The sequence below is a fragment of the Anomaloglossus baeobatrachus genome, chromosome 2 (genome assembly GCF_048569485.1).
Source record: "Anomaloglossus baeobatrachus isolate aAnoBae1 chromosome 2, aAnoBae1.hap1, whole genome shotgun sequence".
Taxonomy (NCBI): Eukaryota; Metazoa; Chordata; class Amphibia; order Anura; family Aromobatidae; genus Anomaloglossus; species Anomaloglossus baeobatrachus.
This window is the reverse complement of record NC_134354.1, coordinates 716,204,554-716,229,178: the sequence shown is the minus strand read 5'-3', so window position 1 is coordinate 716,229,178 and position 24,625 is coordinate 716,204,554. Positions and strand designations below refer to the sequence as shown.

At 43.2% G+C, this 24,625-nt stretch overlaps 1 protein-coding gene across 4 annotated transcripts in view; it reads left to right on the top strand.

Moving 5' to 3' along the window:
* The window catches only part of NBEA (neurobeachin), a 1,081,445-nt gene extending 1,060,151 nt beyond the window's left edge, over window positions 1–21,294 (top strand). For all 4 annotated transcript variants that reach the window (XM_075337333.1, XM_075337330.1, XM_075337331.1 and 1 more), the window contains 4 exons: window positions 3,765–3,866; window positions 12,413–12,609; window positions 15,815–15,966; window positions 19,440–21,294. In XM_075337333.1, coding sequence (XP_075193448.1) covers window positions 3,765–3,866; window positions 12,413–12,609; window positions 15,815–15,966; window positions 19,440–19,530 — 542 coding nt within the window. In that variant the 3' untranslated portion in view covers window positions 19,531–21,294. The remainder of the gene's footprint in view (window positions 1–3,764; window positions 3,867–12,412; window positions 12,610–15,814; window positions 15,967–19,439) is intronic.
* The last annotated feature ends 3,331 nt before the right edge of the window (window positions 21,295–24,625 follow it).

The following is a 24,625-nucleotide window of genomic DNA, read 5'->3' as shown; positions in this document are numbered from 1 at the left end:
CAACGCAGGCAGACGCGCTCTGCAAATGTCTTTGCACTAGTGGGACTATAGCAAAGTCCAATAGCCACGTATAGGATGCCACTAGGTACACTGAGTGTTTGCTAGTATAATGGCTTGGTTAGAATGAGTTGTAGTGTGCAACGCAGGCAGACGCGCTCTGCAAATGTCTTTGCACTAGTGGGACTATAGCAAAGTCCAATAGCCACGTATAGGATGCCACTAGGTACACTGAGTGTTTGCTAGTATAATGGCTTGGTTAGAATGAGTTGTAGTGTGCAACGCAGGCAGACGCGCTCTGCAAATGTCTTTGCACTAGTGGGACTATAGCAAAGTCCAATAGCCACGTATAGGATGCCACTAGGTACACTGAGTGTTTGCTAGTATAATGGCTTGGTTAGAATGAGTTGTAGTGTGCAACGCAGGCAGACGCGCTCTGCAAATGTCTTTGCACTAGTGGGACTATAGCAAAGTCCAATAGCCACGTATAGGATGCCACTAGGTACACTGAGTGTTTGCTAGTATAATGGCTTGGTTAGAATGAGTTGTAGTGTGCAACGCAGGCAGACGCGCTCTGCAAATGTCTTTGCACTAGTGGGACTATAGCAAAGTCCAATAGCCACGTATAGGATGCCACTAGGTACACTGAGTGTTTGCTAGTATAATGGCTTGGTTAGAATGAGTTGTAGTGTGCAACGCAGGCAGACGCGCTCTGCAAATGTCTTTGCACTAGTGGGACTATAGCAAAGTCCAATAGCCACGTATAGGATGCCACTAGGTACACTGAGTGTTTGCTAGTATAATGGCTTGGTTAGAATGAGTTGTAGTGTGCAACGCAGGCAGACGCGCTCTGCAAATGTCTTTGCACTAGTGGGACTATAGCAAAGTCCAATAGCCACGTATAGGATGCCACTAGGTACACTGAGTGTTTGCTAGTATAATGGCTTGGTTAGAATGAGTTGTAGTGTGCAACGCAGGCAGACGCGCTCTGCAAATGTCTTTGCACTAGTGGGACTATAGCAAAGTCCAATAGCCACGTATAGGATGCCACTAGGTACACTGAGTGTTTGCTAGTATAATGGCTTGGTTAGAATGAGTTGTAGTGTGCAACGCAGGCAGACGCGCTCTGCAAATGTCTTTGCACTAGTGGGACTATAGCAAAGTCCAATAGCCACGTATAGGATGCCACTAGGTACACTGAGTGTTTGCTAGTATAATGGCTTGGTTAGAATGAGTTGTAGTGTGCAACGCAGGCAGACGCGCTCTGCAAATGTCTTTGCACTAGTGGGACTATAGCAAAGTCCAATAGCCACGTATAGGATGCCACTAGGTACACTGAGTGTTTGCTAGTATAATGGCTTGGTTAGAATGAGTTGTAGTGTGCAACGCAGGCAGACGCGCTCTGCAAATGTCTTTGCACTAGTGGGACTATAGCAAAGTCCAATAGCCACGTATAGGATGCCACTAGGTACACTGAGTGTTTGCTAGTATAATGGCTTGGTTAGAATGAGTTGTAGTGTGCAACGCAGGCAGACGCGCTCTGCAAATGTCTTTGCACTAGTGGGACTATAGCAAAGTCCAATAGCCACGTATAGGATGCCACTAGGTACACTGAGTGTTTGCTAGTATAATGGCTTAGTTATCAGTTGGAGTGTGCAGAGGACAAGAGGGTACAGTGGCAGGATTGTGGTGCTCTGGGTAGAGGAATGGAAGCCTGCCTTTCTATTCCCTCCTAATGGTGAAATGCAGGTAGGAAATCCCTGACCTGGGCTACACAGACGCTGTTGCTGTTTGCAGGACCTGTCACCTATGGCTCTCTGACCCTGCCGGTTGGAGCCCTTAAAAGGACTGCTATAAAGTGCTCTCCCTAAGCTGTCTAACGCTGTGTATGCAGCGCATACAGCTGTATCGGCTATAGGACTCAGGAAGACGGAGCTGCGACAGTGATGTCTGACACCAAAGACGCAGAAGGCAGATAATGGCGTCCGTGAAGAAAATGTCCGGTTTTATAATGCAGGGACATGTGACATGCAGATCCTATCACACATGCCGTTGCTTCTCTGGCTCAAAGTCCACTTAGCTGTGTGTGTGTCTGGGATTGGCTGACATGCTGGCCCGCCCCACAAGACGCGCGCACTTAGGGAAGGAAGACAAGAAAAAAAAAAAAAAAAAATGGCGATCGCCATTATAGAAACAGCAGTGATCTGAAGGCGCTGTTCACGCACACTATACACTGAAATGTGATAATAGTTTGATTCACAGAGTGACTTACACTATTACAGCAGAAACCAAGCTATGATTTAGCTGTTTTTTGGCTGCTAGAACCGTTCTCGAACGTTTCTAGAACTACCGAGCTTTTGCAAAAAGCTCGAGTTCTAGTTCGATCTAGAACATGCCCCAAAATCACTCGAGCCGCGAACTGGAGAACCACGAACCACGAACCGCGCTCAACTCTAGCCAGGACCAAGTACATGTTGGCATTGCCGAAGCAAGTGGTAAAAATGGGGATGAGGATAGGAGGTCGTCCAGTGTGGGGTTTAGAGACCCATCCAAGGGTGGGGTTTAGAGGCCCATCCAAGGGTGGGGTTTAGAGGCCCATCCAAGGGTGGGGTTTAGAGGCCCATCCTAGGGTGGGGTTTAGAGGCCCATCCAAGGGTGGGGTTTAGAGACCCATCCAAGGGTGGGGTTTAGAGACCCATCCAAGGGTGGGGTTTAGAGACCCATCCAAGGGTGGGGTTTAGAGACCTATCCAAGGGTGGGGTTTAGAGACCCATCCAAGGGTGGGGTTTAGAGGCCCATCCAAGGGTGGGGTTTAGAGGCCCATCCAAGGGTGGGGTTTAGAGGTCCATCCAGGGTGAGGTTTAGAGGCCCATCTAGAGTGAGGGATGGAGGCTCCTCCAGGGTGGGGGATAGAAGTCCATGGCATATCAGGCTCCTCTTAGTCTGTGGCAGGCACTGACAAATTGCGCTGCTATGGCCGCAGCACTTTCCTCTTCCCCTAGTAGTATGGGCAGTTTCTCTTCTTCCTCCATGGAGTTGAAGTCCGGGAAGAGATCAGACAGTCTCCTGAAGTGAGTGTCCCTCACTGCAGAGTATTTGGTGCATCTCAGCAAGAAGTTGGCCTCATCTTCCATGACCTCCTGGGGGCAGTGTTGGCACAGTCTGCTCTCTCGGGGATTGGTGTTCTGTCAGTACCTCCCGAATTCAATGAGTAGACTGTGGAATATCATTATTTCTATCTGTCTTTTATTAAAATGGAAATTACTGCTGAATGTTAATCAGCTCTTAGGTGTGTATTCACACTCTTCTGTACTATGGCATTTAAAAAAATCCTTGCAAATCAGCCATGATATGAGGGCATAGCTAATAAATCCAGGCACTAACTGCCCAATAGCATATTTTGGAGAAAAAAAAGTATATGTATGTATGTATGTATGTATGTATGTATGTATGTATGTATGTATGTATATATATATATATATATATATATATATATATATATATAATATGACTTCATCATCGATCGCCTGTACATAAAAAATCGACAACCACAAATGCATTGTGTAACAAGACCTTGCAAATAGTGTGGAGAAACATGAGGAGATTCAGGCCTTCTACTGATTTCTTATGTAAGGAAACCCCATAGCGGTGACCACTTCTTTTATTGTTACTTATACCAACATAACTGGTGCCGTCCATATGAGCTTTAGAGGAAAACCTTTGTTTCATTGGAAATTTACATCTTACATGTTCTTCAAATGTTTCAGGTGACTACCCAGCTCCAAGAGCTGTGCTAACTGGCCACGACCATGAAGTCGTCTGCGTGTCCGTGTGTGCAGAACTGGGCCTAGTCATCAGCGGAGCTAAAGGTGAGCGCATCTTTGTCTTGTTTTTTTCCCTCCATGATAGTCTTATTCTCTAGCCTCTATTCACACCTGCGTTGTTTCATGCTGCGCTGTTTTGCCCCATGACAAAAATGCGATGATTCTCAATATAGTTTGTATCAACCATGTAGACATTCTAGCACTGCCAATGTTTTCATTTTTTTCTTCTATATCCAAGCAAATAACCAACGCTAATGAGGACTGAGCCTCATCTTAATATTAAATTGTGCTTTACACGCTGCGACATCGATAACGATATATTGTAGGGGTCACTTCGGTAGTGACGCACATCTGGCGCTGTTAGCGACATCGCAGCGTGTGACACCAATGAGCGACGATCAACGAGCACAAAAACGTGAAAAATCGTTGCTCGTTGACACGTCGTTCATTTACTTAATATCGTTGCTGCTGCAGGTACGATGTTGTTCGTCGTTCTTGCGGCAGCACACATCGCTATGTGTGACACCGCAGGAACGAGGAACAACATCGTACCTGCGGCCACCCGCAATGAGGAAGGAAGGAGGTGGGCGGGATGTTCGGCCCGCTCATCTCCGCCCCTCCGCTTCTATTAGGCGGCTGCTTAGTGACGCTGCTGTGACGCCGAACGAACTGCCCTCTTAGAAAGGAGGCGGTTCGTCGGCAACAGCGACGTCGCTAAGCAGGTAAGTATGTGTGATGGGTGTAAGCGATGTTGTGTGCCACGGGCAGCGATTTGCCCGTGACGCACAACCGACGGGGGTGGGTGCTTTCACCAGCGACATTAGCTGTGTGTAAAGCCCGCTTAACTGCAGCTGTTATATGAAGGCATCAGAGTTTGTTTGGGAACATTGGGGATCAAAAAAAATCATGAAAACCAAAAGGAAGTACTGATATACTATGTTTGGACAAGTGCGGGGAGCCGCCTGTCAGTCAGCATGACATTAGTAGTGAAGCTTCGTCGACAAAGCAAAGTAGAAGTTAGGCCAGAATCACACTTGCTAGTGTCTCGCGTGTTTCTCGCACGAGTCTCTCATGGTAGAACCCGGCATGGCCGCACACTATGCATACAGGAGCGTCTGAGCTGCATAGAGATACATGCAACCGACCTGCTCCTGTCAGGAGAGTGTGCGGCCAAGCCGGGTTCTACCATGAGAGACTCGCGCGAGTTACACGCGAGGCACTAGCAAGTGTGATTCTGGCCTTAAAGAGCTTCTCTGTTGGATGTGAGGTCAAATGAAGCCAGAGAATCGCTGCCTGATCCAGAACACATTATTAGCAACTACCTGCCATTAAGCTTTTAGCAGCATAACCAAAAAACCTGAAAGTCCTGGCAGGGTTTTTCAAATTGTCCAAAAATTCCAGGACAGTCTGTAAAAGTAAGGCACTTTTTTGCCCTGTCCATAAAAAAACATTTTAAGGTGTCAGTGATTTTTTTTTTTTTTTTTTAAGCTGACGAATTTATATAGATTATTTTGACTGTAATCATCATTTTACAGCTCACAATGAATGCCGAAAATGTCTACATATTAGAATTATGAGCTTTAGTGATGTATCACTTATAATGATTTACTACGGTTTTCCCACACATTCGTAAAAAATATTATGTCTGTGATTTTTTGATAAACTGTCCAGAAAAATTAAAAGCCAAGTTGGGAACCCTGGTCCAGATCTTTTAGGCTTCGAATGTAGGTTATCTGAGACACCTTTTGGCCGGCCCTGGCTAACCTTTTTTACTTGCAACTTAAAGGAGTTTTCCCATGAACAAAGTTAAATTAAACATTCATTTTAATTAATAGATCTTGTAATAATAATAATTTCCACAATTGGATGTGTTTAAAAAAAAAAGTTCCTGTGCTGAGTTAATCTTATATATGTGCCCCTGCTGTGTACTGTGTAATGGCCGTGTCTGACGGTACAGGGACATGGTCTGATCATACCATAGCTCCTGTGCAGGGGAGGTTGCAAAAGAGAGTGTACAGATAGGACAGTTTGAGATCATAGTTGATTCTTTTTGTGAGTTAAAACATTTCCGTACCTGTATTTTAAAAAAAAAAAAAGTGTTACCTCAAAGAAATTATTTCTGATCCCGTGCTGTAATGTCTGTATACTCTTGGGCGTCCTTCCTGGCCCAGGTGATGTGATATGATCACACCATGTCCCTGTATGGTGAAACATGGCCATTACACAGTACATAGGAGGGGCACATATATAAGATTATCTCAGCACTGGAACATTTTTTTTAACACATTAAATTGTGGAACTTATTATTATTCCAAGATCTATTGATTAAAATGAACGTTAGATTTCACTTTGTTCGTATTGAATAATATAAACTTTGTTAATGGGAAAACCCCTTTAAGGTTATGTGCGCACTAGGCCGTTTTACCCGCGGATTTGCTGCGGAAATTTCTTGAGAAATGTCTGCAATCTTTGTGCAGACATTTCCCAGCAAATCCTATGAGAAAAAAAATAGCTGTGCGCACGCTGCGGATTTTTCTCAAGAAATTTCCTTGAGAAGATTTTCTTGAGAAAATTTCTTGAGAAAATGAGCATGTCAATTCTTTTTCGCAGGTACCTGCGGATTTCTGCAGTACAGGCTGCAAAATCCGCAGGGAACAACCTGCGGGAAAATCGCGGCAAATTCGCGGCTAATCCGCGGCAAATCCGCATGTGGATTTACCGCGGATTTGGTGCGTATTTTTTCCAGAGGTCTGGAAATCTTCCACTCCCAGAAGTTTCTCAAGAAATTTTCTTGAGAAACTTCACATTTCTAGTGCGCACAAAGCCTAAAGGTCCAGTCACACATAACGAGATCGTGAACGAGATCGCTACTACGTCACACTTCCTGGATCGTTTGAGTCGTTGTTGAAATCGCATGTTGGGTGTCACACGTAACGACTTTAGGAACGAGCATGCGTCCCGTATAACGATCTTTCAAATCGTTGGGACCCTGTCACACAGCAACTATGTTAACGATTCCGATCCCATTAGGGGCGTAGTGAAATGCAGTGAGCCATGTAGGCGTGCATTTGCGTCGCCTTTTCCATACCCCCTTCCGCTTTCATTGGTGGCCAATACTGCGTTCTGATTGGGCGGCCGGACGGGCGTCGCCTTTTCCACACCCTCCGCTATCTATTAATAATCGCAGTTTCGATCCTCATCAAACCATAAACCAAAGCCTTCTCAGGAGAAAATCCAATCAAAGGATCGTAAAATGTTCACTGGTGTCAGCTGGGGACAAAATAACTTGTAAGCTAATCATCTGGGAAAATTCATGTAAATCCAGCAGTCCCTTTAAGGCTATGTGCACACGCTGCGTTTTTTTGACGCTGCGTTTTTGTGCGTTTTTGGCCGCTAAAAACGCACAAAAACGCACCTGCGTCGAAAAAACGCGGCAAAAAACGCACGCGTTTTGCCGCGATTTGGTGCGTTTTTTTGCTGCGTTTTGCTGCGTTTTTGCTCACTGCGTCCTTATGCGTTTTTTATCAGTGAACAAAAAAAAAAGGTCTGATGTCATTTCCTTCTTCAATGTGTTCTTCATTCTCCACTAGTGTATGCAGAAGAGCAGACAGCTGCAGAACTACAAGGCTCAGCATCCTCGATCCAATAGTGTATGCAGGACAGCAGACAGCAGCTGTCGAACTACAAGGCTCAGCATCCTCCATCCAATAGTGTATGCAGGAGAGCAGACAGCAGCTGTCGAACTACAAGGCTCAGCATCCTCCTTCCAGGACTGTATGCAGGATTTCTTTGCCCCCCAAAAAAAAAAATGACGTGGGCTTCGCCATATTTTTGTATGCTAGCCGGGTACAGCAGGCAGGTACGGGCTGCCCCCAACCCCCAGCTGCCTATTTGTACCCGGCTGGGAACCAAAAATATAGGGAAGCCCTTTTTTTTTAAATTATTTCATGAATTTCATGAAATAATTTAAAAAAAAAAAATGACGTGAGCTTTGCCCCATTTTTGAGTCCAGCCGGGTACAACTAGGCAGCTGGGGATTGGAATCCACAGTGCAGGGTGCCCATGCTTTCTGGGCACCCCCGCTGTGAATTGCAGTCCCGCAGCCACCCCAGAAAATGGCGCTTTCATAGAAGCGCCATCTTCTGGCGCTGTATCCAACTCTTCCAGCTGCCCTGATGCCGGGTGGCTAGCCAGGTAATAATGGAGTTAGGGCTAGCTGTATATTATCAGCTAGCCCTAAGCCCGAAATTCATGGTGTCACGCCAATATTAGACATGGCCACCATGAATTTCTAGTAAAGATAAAAAAAAAACACAACACAGAAAAATATTTTTATTAGAAATAAAACACAACACAATTAGTGACTTCATCTTTATTGAAATAAACCCCCCTCCGCAGTAATCCTGGGTTAGGGTCCCGCGCCGTCCAATCCGGATCCAATATCATCTGATCGGTTTGCTGGAAAGCATACCGATCAGATGATCTGTCAGGTTCAAGGATGTGAATCCCATCACACATCAGCTGATTGTATAAAAGCCGTTTATACAATCAGCTGATGCATCAGTAGAAAAAAAAAAAAAAATAATACTCACTTATGTGCTGAATTACCGGCAGCTCCCGGAGCGATGGGGCGGGAGTCTGATCCTGTCCGATCGCTGCAGCAGCTGCCGGTAATCAGGGATGAAGTCTCCTGACGCATCTGCTGATACCGGCCGGGCGCCCGCGTCAGCCCGAGACTCGATCAGCTGATGCGTCAGGTGACTGCATCAGGTGATCCATCGCCAGGTCCTGCAAGCAAGGTCCTGCCCCGGGGAGACTGCACACAGCCGGAGCGGGAGCGGGAGCGGTGAGAGGAGATGGGAGCGGGCATGGCACCGCGAGGCTGCAGACAGGTGAGTATAACTTTTTTTTTTTTTTTTTCTACTGTTAACTTTTGTTTTCGCAGCCGCTTCCACCTCCTGCCTGTACATGGCGCCGCACGGCAGCATACATGCACAGGACGGGAGGTGGACGCGGCGGTGACGGTACCGGGAGGATTCATGCTTCTGTCTATACTGACAGAAGGAATCCTCTTCCTGTACACGTCACTTTACTACCCACCTCCTGCGCTTATAGCTGCGTTTTTGGTCTTAGAAACGCACCAAAACGCAGCTATTTGCGTTTCTCATTGCGTCTTTCAACATCCCATTGAACTCAATGGATGAAAAGCGCAGTGAAAAACGCGGGAATAATTGACATGCTGCGTTTTTGTGGTCACCACAAAAACGCAGCTGAAAAAAAACGCTGTGTGGGGACAGCAAAAATGAAAACTCATAGACTTTGCTGGGGAAGCAAAGTCATGCAGTTTTGAGGCCAAAAACGCACCCGAAAAACGCGCAAAAACGCCGAGAAAAACGCACCGTGTGCACATAGCCTTAGCGTGTTTTTCTAAATAAGAGGACAGATGTCAGAAGCGCTTTAGGAAATCTCTCGATTGCACTTTATACCTAAGCTGCCGGTTACTTTGATCAGGATCCACCTCCTGTACAGCAGGACACGCCTGATAATGGCCATGTTAACATGCATTTCTCAATAGATTTGTTATAGGCTCGCTCATTCTGATATAAGCTTTGCCAACCTCTATTCTTCCTCTCGTTCCTGCCGCCTGTTGACATCAATAAACCCAGTGTTAGTGACAAATCTGATCACCCTGATCTTAAGCGCCCGTCCGTGCTGCGCCTCGCACCCCGCTGACTGGTTTATCAGCTTTATTTACCCTATTATAGTGTTTTATATAGATTTTCCAGTTGTAATATTTTTGGCATCTTGACACCACCCCTCTATAAAGTGAACTGTTTCTCTTTCGGTTTTATCCCTATTTATTCTCTACTTTTAATCACGCAGATTTGCGCTAATACTTGGGGTTAATTAAAGTGATAGATCAGGTACAAATACAGATTTTTATCTGCAACACCAGCTATAGCTATTGCATAAAGTTTAGAGGTCTTCATATGTCATGGGTATATGTTAGGATTCTGCATTAGATGTAAAATGAATCAATATCTGAACCGACGAGCAGATTACTCAGCTGACCAGACCCCCATGTCAGTAGTTTCCAGCTGCCAAATCCATTCTTTCCTGCGGCATCCCCACTCCCCTTTTGATTAGCCAGCCTTGCCCAATGTTTACATTGCGGTATGATGCACTAGCTAGTGTCCAATCTAAATCCCAAATTTGCACTCAGTCTATGTGACTGCAGGTTTGTGAATAGTGAATGCGATGTGAGTGTTTGCAGGTGTCCGAGCCGAGAATGAAGGTCAGTTAAGAGTGAGTATGCAACATTCATGGTCTCAGTCAGAATTTGACTAGATGGGCGTGACTTCACTCATTACACTTACGTTGAGTGATGCCGTGCCCATCTAGTCGGATTGTAGCTAGGAGTGTGCGTATTGCATTCTCGGGGTGATGGACCGCTGTTTCCGGCTTTAACATCGGTAAATCCTTACAGTGCGTGTTATGTGAGGATCCACAAGTCTGCATCACATAAAGTGACTGCAGACTTGTGGATATAGCCTGGAGAACCCCTTTAAGTTTTGTCTTAAGCATGTGAAATGCATGTTTGATGGGCTTTAGATATGGTGATTGACTCTGCTATTGCAAAAAATCCACTTCTTTGCCTTTAAACTCCAGTGTTACTTTCGCAGTATATTTTGGGTCATTGTCCATCTATATTGTTAAGTGCCTTCCATTCAGCCTTGCTACATATAGTTGAATCTGAGCAGAAAGAATCGGCCTGTACACTTCAGAATTCATCCGGCTGTTTCTGTCTTCAGTCACATCAGCAATAAACACTAGTGACCTGGTGCCATAGGAAGCCATGCATACCCGACCATCACACTGCCTCCACCATGTGTTACCAAGGATGTGCTGTGCTTTGGATCATGAGCCGTTCCAAGCCTTCTCCATCTTTCTTCTTTCCATCATTCTGGTACAGGTTGATCTTAATTTAATCTGTCCATAGAATGCTTTTCCAGAACTGGACAGCTTTTTTAAAGCTTTTTATTTTTTTATTTTTAAGGCCGATTAATGATTTGCACCTTGTGGTGAATCCTTTTTATTTGCTCTCATGAAGTCTTCTCTGTATGGCAGACTTAGATACTGAAATACCTACTTCCTGGAGAGTGTTCTCCACTTTGGTGGATGTTGCAATGGGGTTTTTCTTCACCATGGAAAGGATTCTGCGATCGTGTGGGTTCACAGCAACAGCTTTCATATGCAAGTGCCACACCTGAAATCAGCTCCAGACTTTTTATCTGCTTAACTGATGATGAATTAATGAGGGAGTAGCCCATTCAACTCTTTTGAAATAATTGTCCAATAATTGTCCAATTACTTTCGGTCCCATTAAAAAAGAGGCAGCTATACAGTAAAGAGCGGAACTAAACCCTCTATCAAATTAGTATGTGAATACCGTCAAATTAAAGCTGAGAGTCTACTCTATGTCCATACTGATTATATAACTGTATACTGAATAAGCAGGTAAAGTGCCAAAACTTTACTTTCCAAACATTTCTTGACCTAACTGTATTTTATACAGTATATGTGTATATATACGCGTTTGTTTGTATGTGTGTGTGTGTGTTGTGTTTTTTTTGTTTTGTCTTTAATAATTAATAGTTGGTAGCGTTATTTTAAAAGTACACCAGAGAGCCGGCTCAATATTGTGCTGTTAGCCTGTCCCTATTAGAAAACAATGATTATGTGAGATGTACTATACCCAATATTAAAGACCTTTTTGTGACTTTTACAGAGGCCAAATTACTTTCATTTCTGTGCAGCCAGCAGTGAATAATCCATGTTTCATTGAAATAACAAAAGGAGCAATCACCCAGAAGGCGGCATCTCCTTTACATCTGTGTTCTCACTTTCAGCAGTAAATGAGGAGTGCCGGGGAGAGACGTGTAGTAAATATGTGTAGGACATGGGCCCGCACGGCCCGCTGACCCTGCCTGAATATCACACAATTTGCTTTGAATAATTGAGGATTTTATTGTGCAGGGTGTCAGTTTCCAGTGTGTTTGTATTGATGTTTACATCTAAGCATATGGGCGCTTTTTTCGACCAGTCATTGTGCTTGTTGGCATGGGGAAAACAGAGTCGGGGGGAGCACCCGCAGCTGCCGCCATCCAATCTAAGGATAATTAATTCTAACAACGATGTGACAAAATATTGATCTGGGGTGGAACCTCATATAATGGGCTGTGCTGATTGTCAGAGTTCAGGAATGAATTAAAGGGTTAATGTACATTTGATCAAATTCATTATTGAGTCCGGTTATCTTCAGACAGAAAGGGGGCGCTCTGCATAGCTGAGCATTATATATAGAAAAATATAAAGGTTTACTGGAGCAAATGGCAACCAATCACATTTTAAGATTAATACTTTTATTTTTGATTTTTTTGTAACTATCTGTTTATCTGATGATCCGGCAATTTTACTTGCTAATGAATATGTGAATCCAAGTAGATTTTTTTAAATTAAAAATATACTTTTTGATCAATAGCATTTCATTGGAATTTCCTCCATTTGTTTTTGTTTTTTTTGTCTTGTAGAAGGCCCATGCTTGGTCCATACAATCACAGGGGATCTGCTCCGAGCGCTGGAGGGACCAGAAAACTGCTTGTACCCGCGCTTGATTTCGGTATCCAGTGAAGGACATTGTATTATATATTACGACCGAGGAAGATTTTGCAACTTCAGCATAAATGGCAAACTGTTGGGCCAAATGGAGATTACCGATTCCACCAGGGTAAGGGTTTTTCTTCTGGAAATATGCATGAAATCCGTTTGAGTAAGATGTATCATTTAAAGGTTGTTTGGTATCATCTAAACCTTTGTAGAATGATCTGGGCGCATAAAGGGAATCTGTCACCAGCTTTCTGCTCCCTCATTAGAGAGTAGCAAGAGGTCAGTGCAGAAACCCTGTGTCACAGTGAGGGGATAACAGGGGACCGGGGCTCCTAGACTGGCCCTAGCTGCCCCTATTCTCAAAGATAAATCTAATGGTGATGATGTCTGGGCCGCCTTCCTTGCCCTGCTCATGGCCAGCCCTATTCTAAAAGCCCTTCTCCCCCACAATATGGAAGGGCCACTCCAGGAGTGGTTGAACCAACAGATCTGGACAAACAGGCGAGACCAAAACTCTATTGCACAGCACGCTCACACAGAGTTATCACGCAACAAATGATAAGGAAGAAAATAAAGACCAGGGAGGAAATTATCAGACAACGGAAGAAATTCCACAGCACACCAAGTAACACACAGTATATCACCAGTTACTGGAACACACCACCAAATGCTATAGTCAACATGGGAAGACAGATTCCTCCATCTAAAAAGGCAGGGGCTAACTGTGATAGGTCTCCCACAACATGTGATCCAAAAGGTAGCCAGCAGGAAAACAACTCTTGCTGGCATGATCTCTAATGAGCACACAGCTGGTCGATGCCCGAGCCTGCATGTGCAACTCCGCAGCACAAGAGAAAGTATAGTGTGTAGTCTGAACAGTGTCTAAAGCAGCCATGACACTTGGCGAGTTAAAAGCCAAACACTGTGCGACACCCTGATTCCAGCGATGTATCACTTACTGGGCTGCTTACTGCAATTTGGATTAAAATCCCTTTTTTTATCTACTGTAGATCTAACAGTTCTCTAAATGTTGAGCTCTGTATAACCCCTACTTCACCACAGATTTGTGTACACTGTGCATAGGCAGAGAGCTGGCAATCATTGATGGGGTAGGGTTATACAGAGTAAATGAATATGGAGGACTACCTGGCACCAAGGTTACTAGTCCTCTAGTGATAATTTCCTGCTGATAAAACTGGGATTTTTCAAAAAATAACAGCAAGCAGCCCAGGAAGTGACATATCGCAGGATTCAGAGGCTCTGTCTCTCATGCTGTTCTCAGATTAGGTGAAAAAAAAACCTGGTGATGGATTACTTTCAAAGAGTTTTTCCACTTTAGACCCTATCTGTATCTGGTAGTTGATCACATGGTGTCGGTATATACAGGAGCCTGGCAGTAAGTTTTAATTTTCGAGCAGCTCCTCTGTAGGATGAAAATAAGCATTACCCAGTGGTTTGTAATATATAGCTGAATCTGGTCCTCCAGATTGAGACATTTTGGGAAAAGAAATTATATATTCTAAATTTAACCAAAAGGACATACAGTGCCTACAAGTAGTATTCAACCCCCTGCAGATTTAGCAGGTTTACACATTCGGAATTAACTTGGCATTGTGACATTTGGACTGTAGATCAGCCTGGAAGTGTGAAATGCACTGCAGCAAAAAAGAATGTTATTTCTTTTTTTTATTTTTTTTTTAAATTGCGAAAAGTTTATTCAGAGGGTCATTTATTATTCAACCCCTCAAACCACAAGAATTCTGTTTGGTTCCCCTAAAGTATTAAGAAGTATTTCAGGCACAAAGAACAATGAGCTTCACATGTTTGGATTAATTATCTCTTTTTCAAGCCTTTTCTGACTAATTAAGACCCTCCCCAAACTTGTGAACAGCACTCATACATGGTCAACATGGGAAAGACAAAGGAGCATTCCAAGGCCATCAGAGACAAGATCGTGGAGGGTCACAAGGCTGGCAAGGGGTACAAAACCCTTTCCAAGGAGTTGGGCCTACCTGTCTCCACTGTTGGGAGCATCATCCGAAAGTGGAAGGCTTATGGAACTACTGTTAGCCTTCCACGGCCTGGACAGCCTTTGAAAGTTTCCACACGTGCCGAGGCCAGGCTTGTCCGAAGAGTCAAGGCTAACCCAAGGACAACAAGGAAGAAGCTCCGGGAAGATCTCATGGCAGTGGGGACATTGGTTTCAGTCAATACAATAAGTAACTTACTCCACCGCAATGGTCTCCGTTCCAGGCGAGCCCGTAAGGTACCTTTACTTTCAAAGTGTCATGTCAAGGCTCGTCTACAGTTTGCTCATGATCACTTGGAGGACTTTGAGACAGACTGGTTCAAGGTTCTCTGGTCTGATGAGACCAAGATCGAGATCTTTGGTGCCAACCACACACGTGACGTTTGGAGACTGGATGGCACTGTATACGACCCCAAGAATACCATCCCTACAGTCAAACATGGTGGTGGTATCATCATGCTGTGGGGCTGTTTCTCAGCCAAGGGGCCTTGCCATCTGGTCCGCATCCATGGGAAGATGAATAGCACAGCCTACCTGGAGATTTTGGCCAAGAACCTCCGCTCCTCCATCAAGGATCTTAAGATGGGTCGTCATTTCATCTTCCAACAAGACAACGACCCAAAGCACACAGCCAAGAAAACCAAGGCCTGGTTCAAGAGGGAAAAAATCAAGGTGTTGCAGTGGCCTAGTCAGTCTCCTGACCTTAACCCAATTGAAAACTTGTGGAAGGAGCTCAAGATTAAAGTCCACATGAGACACCCAAAGAACCTAGATAACTTGGAGAAGATCTGCATGGAGGAGTGGGCCAAGATAACTCCAGAGACCTGTGCCAGCCTGATCAGGTCTTATAAAAGACGATTATTAGCTGTAATTGCAAACAAGGGTTATTCCACAAAATATTAAACCTAGGGGTTGAATAATAATTGACCCACACTTTTATGTTGAAAATTTATTAAAATTTAACTGAGCAACATAACTTGTTGGTTTGTAAGATTTATGCATCTGTTAATAAATCCTGCTCTTGTTTGAAGTTTGCAGGCTCTAACTTATTTGCATCTTATCAAACCTGCTAAATCTGCAGGGGGTTGAAGACTACTTGTAGGCACTGTAACATATGAGTTTAATTGGGTGTATATTTTTAGATAGATTTAGGGGGGAAGCAAAATTATAATGCTCGGTAATGAAGACCTGACAGCTGAGGGGCAATATGAAGTTTCCTTAGCTGATAATTCCGTTTTTGTTAGTTTGCGTCTTCTTGCTGCTGTGATGAACGGGCGCTATGTTGTGTTTTATGCAGGCCATCCTCCTGAGCAGCGATGGGCAAAATCTTGTGACGGGAGGAGACAATGGCGTGGTAGAAGTCTGGCAGGCTTGTGATTTTAAGCAGCTCTATATTTACCCTGGCTGTGATGCCGGGATCAGAGCCATGGATTTGTCACATGATCAGAGGTAAGTCTGCGGACCACAAGACAACATACGCCATCATTTTCCTCCAGTCATTGCAATGTATAATGATAACTCCAATATAGTGAAAAAGCGTAATTTCTAGGCTCATTTGTTGACCAGTCTGTGTACCAGTAGTTGAGTTTTCAAGGCCTCTTTGCTACAGAAACAAAATGAAGTCTGATGTACTAATCCATATTGTCCCTTATGAGGAATGTGTAAATCCATTATCCTGTCCATTTTCTTTGTAAGATGGCATATATTCCAGCACTTGTCATATCCATAAAGAAATAGGTTTATTAATCCATATTAAAATCCATATAGAAAAATCTAATATATAAAGGGGTGGGTGTGTGTGTGTGTGTGTGTGTGTGTGTGTGTGTGTGTGTGTGTGTGTAATCCGCACTGTCGCATTTACAATCACAACATTTTGCACACACACCTCACTAGATTCAGGGAACATCATAGATTGTTTTGAGGGGAAAAATTTAACCCCGCGCTTTGCAGTTATTAGCCAAAAAACCTGCTTGCATTAAAGTCAATGGAGCTGAGAACAGGTCTGTTATTATAGACTCCTATTATGGACAAAGAAAGAGAAACACAGAGAGACATATACACCTAAAGAGACACACACACCTAAAGAGAAACACACACAGAAAGAGACACACAGAAAGAAAGAGAGACACAGAGAGAGAGAGAGACACTGAAATAGACACACACACTGAAAGACACACACATGCACCAAAAGACACATACAGAAAGAGACACACACAAAGTGTTTGGATGTTTGAGGTAATATATTGGCTGTTTTGACAGTTACCCTGGATATTTATTAGGTGGCCTATAGCAACCAATCACAGCTCTCCTTCTATTTTGCTTCATTAATAGGAACTCTAATTGGTTGCTATAGAAAACAAAGCTCATTCTTAGTATAAGAAGCCTATGTGTGAGGTAATACGACTTCAGTTGAGAGAGGGACAGAAAGAGATAGAGAGACACAGAGAGAGAGAAACAAATACAGAGAAAAAAACAGAGGGAATGAGGAAGAGTGGGAGAGTGTGTGAGAGAGAGACAGTTACTATCCTGGGTAACACCAGATCCTTCAGCTAGTAAATGAATATGTACAGAGCAAGGCACAGTGGGTCCTACAAGAGCAGCGTGTCTCTGACCTCAGTGGTTCTTAGTCACTGCTTACGCCGTCCCTGATCCATTTGAAGATCATACAGCAAATGATAAGAAGAAATTCAATAAGAGCAACAAACTCATTTTGGGGGAATGCTTTACACTTCTCTTCAATGAAACAACTCAAAAATGGAACTCCATATAGCACCAGACTAATCTCCCAATATCTTCCACACGCAATCTCCGGTCCTCCCACGACCACCTTCACTCCTCCACTCTATTACATCCGTCACCCAATCGCCTCCAAGACTTCTCCCGATTATCCCCCATCTTCTGGAATTCTGTGCCCCATCACATCTGAATTATCATAATATATCATTTCAGATGGAAATTGAAAACCCATCTCTTCAAGAAAGCTTACAGCCTGTAATGACCCCGCTGCCACCTCATCACCACTGGAGCTGTCGCAACCCCATCCCCAACCACCTTCTCTCCTCCGAGAATCCATTCCTTGGCTTCCAATTTCTCACCATATTTAGTTCAAACTACTATCATTGACCTACAAATCCATTCGTAATCTGTTTTCTCCATATCTCTGTGACGCCCTGGCGCCGCCAGGTGGTCACAAAGGTACATAAGACCCTACATAACACCTTCCCACACAAGGGTTCCATCAGCCACAAAATCCTAGTCACCCCCCCCAGGGTAAGAAGGACACACCAGTGGGCAGGACCAGTCAGATAGGGAGCGCCCACCTAGGGGTCTTGAGGATCTGGGGGCGGGAACAAGTCAGATCAGAGCAGAGGAGTGACAGTGATAGACTGTCAGGAGGAAAGCTGAGCTTAGTGAGGGTAGACAGGGTAGTGGCCCTGGTCTGCTGGGTAGGTGGCAAGCAGTGGACTGTGTCCAAAGGTGATGGGAATACGGTCACGGGAGATCCAGAGTGAACCGGGACCGGGTTGGAGCCCGCCGGTACCGACAGCGGAGATCCGGTCTAGAAACCGTACACCACAGGCGTGGTACCTGGACCCTAATTAGAAGACGGTTGCAAGCCCCTTCTCTAATTCACCAGGCCAGGAGTAGGTTTCAGGCCTAGCTCCAGAAGTTTAGCCCAGATAGAGCGAACCGGCAGCCCACCGCGGGGGTTAGGGTAGCCGAAATCACCCACTAAAATCCCAAGGGTCAGCGTTCACGGGCAACGGCTCCTCAGGTACACAAAATACCGGGAGCGGATTTCTCCCATTCCACATGGGTTAAGTCAACACAAGAAAATTGCAGAGTGCCGGAGGAAGGGACATCGGTACACCAGCCCGGGTGTGGAACCCGAGTTCACCCGGATGCGGCAGACGGCCACTGACACATTGGTTTACCAACGGACTTGTGTGCAATTATTCCAGAGTGAGTACCCCAACACTCCCCGGCCCGGCCCAGCGCGCCACCTCCGGCCCACATCATTCTTCGTGTTTTGGACACTAACCCCCGGGGCAACCATGCCTACCCATGGAGGGGTTAATATCCAGCTGCCACCCCATCGCCCCCGGGTGCTCCCCAATAGCAGCGGTGGTGCTACATCTCACCACACACCGTGGGTGGCATCACAAAGTACTTGCAGCAATCCCGTACATATACGTCCCTTTTTTATTTGAGTGTCCGCAAGACCCCCAGGTCCGGAAATCCCTCGAGCCGCTGCGGATCCGGATCCGAGCAGCCCGACTGCTGACGTGGGGGCGGCACATCTCTCCAAACTAATATCCCGATATCTTCCACACAATTTCTGGTCCTCCCACGACTTTTTTCTCTCCTTCACACGAGTACATTCGTTACCCAATTGCCTCCAAGACTAATCTCTATTATTTCCTTTTCTTGGAATTCTGTTCACCAACATTTCCAATTATCTGAACTTTAAGATGGAATTTGAAAACCCATTTCATCAAGAAAGCTTACAGTCTGCAATGACAACGCTGCCACCTTACCACCACCGGAGTTGCCGCAACCCCATCTCCATCTATTGTCTCCTCCCCATTATAGTGTAGACTGTATCCCGCAAAGTCAGGACTCTCCCTTCTGTAAAGACCGTGCAGTGTACTTCACAACCACCGGAGCTGTAGCAACCCCATCCCCAACCTATGGTCTCCTCTCCATTGTAGCATAGGTTGTATCCCACAAAGTCAAGGCTCTCTCTCTTCTGTACCAGCTGTCATTGTTAGTTTGTTTATTGTAATTTATATTTGTATTCTGTATGTAACTTCTCATATACAGAACCCTGGAATCAATGGTGCTCTAAAAATTAATATTAATAATTTCTTTATCCAATGTATGCAGACATTTAACTCTTTGCTTTTCTCATTGTCTTGTAGGACCTTGATCACTGGCATGGCTTCTGGTAGCATTGTAGCTTTTAATATAGATTTTAATCGATGGCATTACGAACATCAGAACAGATACTAAAGTTGACTGAAGTGCTGAATGCCAAGTTTCATGCTGAGAGCACAAGCGCTGCAGTTAAAAGGCGTTGTCCGATCTGGTGGAAGAGCAAGCCTGCATTGAGCTCCATTGTACATTCCATTACACTCAGCAATAGCTGTACATTGTAGTCAGCAAACCACTTTACATTGTGTGTATTTTTTTTTTCACAACTGAACACCAGCTGCTAAAGGCAAGGCTTGTACTGTGTATATTACGAGCAGTAGGAGAAGTCTCGGAAATTACTTCAAGTTTTATTTATTCATGAAATGCTGGTAGGACACATCACAAAAGAGACTTTTGGTCACGACGAGTGAAGAAGATTGTGTCCAGCTGCTACGGTGTTTAGTCCATGAATCTTACATCCCATTTCCAGCCTCTTTTCAAGCTGTGAAAAAAAAATTAAAAAAAAATAAAAAAAATAATAAATATTAAAAAAAAAATATGTTTGATACTTTGTACATCAGATGCACATCTTTAACTTTAAAAGGGATACTTTTGTAAAAGTAAAACCTTGTATAAAGAGCAAAAAAAAAAGTTTCTTAGTTTTATCGTGAAGCTAAATCGTGCTTATACTTTACACCTGAGATATCGGGTGTCTCCACAAAAAAACTAAAAAAAAATGCAGCTTGCATTAACAGGTTGAATATGGGTTTGTCCAATCCTTTTTAACATTTACACCAAAATCTGCTTTTGCACTTTTTTTTTTTCTTTATTTTAACCCCTTCTTAACAAACCCCCATAAACTTTCAAAAACCTAGGGATCTGAAGCCATGGTTTGCCATAAATCTCTCATAAGAGACATTTTTGCTGTGGTTCTTGGTTTATTTATGATCACGATGAAGGAGAGATGAGGCAAATATATTTATTCCCTGTTTTTATTTTCTTACATTTCATAGTGCCGATCAATGGGTTCAAGACAAAAATGGACAAGCCCCGGGGAAAGCGGAAAAGAGGTTTAGATAGATAAACAATTAAAATGAAAAATTTTGAGAAAGTTGCTTAGGTTTTGGTCATTGATTAGTGTTACTCTATCATAGTGGCCCTTATGTAAAGCCACGTGGCCAGCCTAAGGCACCTGTCAATACAATACTGCAGTGATGGCCGTCAAAATATCTTCCTGCACATTGTACTGTTAAAGGACACACCCAGGGGGTAAATACACTTGTTTCTTCTTTGTATATTTAGTGACTGTATTGTCATAGATGTACATATTGTGTCGGTAGGGCTATGAGGCATGTAACAGGAATGTAATTTACACTCACTTGCAGTCATTTATTTAAGAAAAAAAAACAAAAAAATTTTTTGTCATATAAAAATGAGAATTTGTATTGGCACTTTGCACCAGAAACATATCATTATTTATTGATGTGATTAATTATTTGTTCTCCACCTTGTATTAGTAAGTTTTACCACTTGGTTTCTTCTACATTGTTGTTTGTATTTTAAAAGAAGAAGAAAAAAAAAAAGAAGAAAATAAAAGACTCTGAGAAATCGACGAAGTCGCCGTAAATATTAAGTTATTCATCACCAGTCTGTAAGCAATATCTTGAGTTTGTAGCTTAGAATAGGAGGATATTGAACACCTGGAAGACAATTTTCATTTCATCTTGAAATCATGGTGAAATATTTTGGATATATGAATTCCTTAAGCTATTGTAACCATGTTTTATTGCAAAGATGTAAAATATGCCAGACGTGTTCAGTTGGAAATTAAAAAGAGAAAAAAAAAAAGAAAAAAGAAAAAAAAAAGAATAAAAAAAAAAAAGAAATGAGAAAAAAAAGAAAAATAAAATATGCAAACAACTAATTTTGTGGGGTTTTTTGTTTATTTTGAAATGATTAGGCTCTACATGGAAAAATGCAAACTTTTAACTTTTCATGCATAAGTTGATGAATGCAGCATAAAGGATGTCTGAAGCCTGTGTAGCATATGTATGAGTGTATTTTATATGTAAGTATGTGGAAAATATTGAGACTTTTTTCTGCATACAGCAAATACCATGTACAATCTACCATCATGGCGAAAAATGTTGGCTCCCTTGAAATTGTTCCAGAAAATAAAGTATTTCTCCTATAAAATTATTACAAGTACCTGGTTTGTTATACACATGTTTATTTCAGATGTGTGTATTGGAACAGCACCCAAAAAAAACCCACAGAAAAAAGGTCAAATTGGGCATAATTTCATACAAAACCACAAAAATGGGCCTGACAAAATTGTTGATACCCTCAACTTTCATTTAGTTGCACACCCTTTGGAATAAATAACTGCAATAAATTACTTCCTATAACCATCTACAAGCTTCTTATACCTCTAAACTGGAATTTTGGACCACTCTTCTTCTGCAAACTGCTCCAGGTCTCATATTTGAAGGCATCTTCTTCCAAAAGCAATTTTAAGATCTTTCCACAGGTATTAATACTATACTCAGGCTCATTAATGCCACTTGAGAACTCTCCAGTGCTTTATTTCCATGCATTTCTGGAGCCTTTTGAAATATGTTTTTTGTCATTGTCCTGCTGGAAGACCCATGACCTAGGACACAAACCCAGCTTTCTGACACACTACAATATATTGTGACCCCAAATCCTTTGATAATCTTCAGGTTTCATGATGCCTTGCACACAGTCAAGACACCCAGTGTCAGAGGCAGCAAAACAGCCCCAAAACATCTTTAACCCTCCACCATACATGACTGTAGGTACTGTGTTCTTTTCTTTGTAGACCTCATTCTGTTTTCAGTAAACAGTAGTAGTATGTACTTTAGCAAAAAACACTATTTTGGTCTCATCTATCTACAAGATGCTTTCCCAGAAGGATTTTGGCTTATGTACACTTTGAAAGCTAAACTACAAAAAGAAGAATTAAATTTTTCCCAAAATAATTCAGAAAAATTCACAGCAATAAAGGGCAACAGTGTTTACCTGCCCAGGCCACAAAATCAAATGCACTCACAGGATGCAACAAAACCCCGTAATAAAGATGGAAGCAACAGGTGGAAAACACTGATATAACAACCACTCACACACTGCCAAACCATGGAGGGGGTGATTGCTTAGTATTAAAATTGCACACAAATGGCTTGTATAGGGAGCCGTTCACACATGTAGGGGCACAGTGTCTGGTTTACAGCCTATTGATAACACCCATACTATTAGACTAGGCGGGCTGCCCAGCACTATATAAGTGCACCACACAGGAACGGAGACCGTAATTTACAAGGCCTACATTAATGGGCCTGGCTGCATCCTGTAGAAAGTTATATAATTGTAGGTATCATTCTGTTTTCAGTAAACAGTAGAAGGATATATTTTAGCAAAAAGCTCTATTTTTGTCTCATCTGTCCAAGATGCTTTCCCAGAAGGATTTTGGCTTACATACATTTTGGAAAACTGCACTCTAGCTTTTTCATGTATGTCAGCAGTGGGCTCCTTCTGGGTCTCCTGCCATAGCATTGCATTTCATTCAAATGTTGATAGCTCGCGCTGACACTGATGCACCCAGAGCTTGAGGACTGATGCACCCACCCCGATGACAGCTTGAATTTCTTTGGAACTTGATTGGGGCCACTTAGCCACCATCCGGACTATCCCGTGTTGCAACCTTTCATCAATTATTCTCTGCTGTCCATGCCCAGGGACAGTAGCTACAGTGTCGTGGGTTGTAAAATTCTTGCTTATGTTGTACACTGTGGGCAATTGAACATCAAGATCTCTGGAGATGGACTTGTAATCCTGAGATTGTTGATAATTTTTCAACAATTTTGGTTCTCAGGTCCTCAGTTCTCTTCTCTTTCAGTTCTCCATGCTTAGTGTGGCAAACACAGACACACAATGCAAAGAAGAAGTCAACTTCTCCCCTTTTTATCTGGAGTCAGGTGTGATTTTCATATTGCTGACATACATAGATATTGTTTCTTACTTGCAACAGGAGAGTTTGAACGAGCATCACATGCTTGAAACAAAGTTGTTTACCCACGATTTTGGAAAGGTGCAAACAATTTTGTCATACCATTTTGGGGACTTTTGGGTGAAATTATGTTCAATTATTTGAATTTTTTTCACAGTTTTTTGTGTTGTTCCAATACACACTAAGGAAATAAGCAGGTGTATGACAAAACATTTAATTCCAATAAATTTCAATTTCTGGAACAATTTCAAGGGCGCTAACACCTTCGCCTGTGACTGTATGTACATATAGATCCGTATTTTAAGGAAGTCCAAGGTTTACACTTCATTCAGGGAATGGCGCCACAAAGATCTCACATGTAAATATGTGGGAAGTAATTATTTTTTTTTTGGAAGGGGGGGGATTATGTTTTAGTTTTCTCACAAAGTCTAATCTAAAATGAATGATGCAGTAATCTAGGAGGGAAATAATGAGGGCATGCATTGGCATTTTTTGTTGACTTAAAATTAGGGGCGTATTTGATAAATGTTTGAGGGCAAGAGGTTTTATGGAATGGGCTTACTGTGTTTTTGAATATATGGCGGAATTAATAGTATCCTCGATGCAGAGGACTTTTAAAACATGGGAAAATGTGAAGCAATTAACTGTAATTGATTGAGGGAGAGCTGAGAGAGATGATTGAAAGATGTTGAATCTTTAGAAAATGGAGGGGGCGGAAGATCTGGTCGCTTTGCAATTCTGAAAACCAGATTTGTGACATTTGTTCCAGAGATGTAAAATTGATTGTCATCAGTCTAAAAGTGGTATGGAAGGCCACAGAATTCTTTGAGTTGTCCTAGGTCAAGAATATTTATAGAGACTATTAGGGGTGCTTCACACACAGCGAGCTCGCTGCCGAGATCGCTGCTGAGTCACGCTTTTTGTGACGCAGCAGTGACCTCATTAGCGATCTCGCTGTGTGTGACACTGAGCAGCGATCTGGCCCCTGCTGCGAGATCGCTGCTCGTTACACACAGCCCTGGTTCGTTTTCTTCAAAGGCGCTCTCCCGCTGTGACACACAGATCGCTGTGTGTGACAGCGAGAGAGCAACAAATGAAGCGAGCAGGGAGCAGGAGCCGGCGTCTGGCAGCTGCGGAGGCTGGTAACTAAGATAAACATCGGGTAAC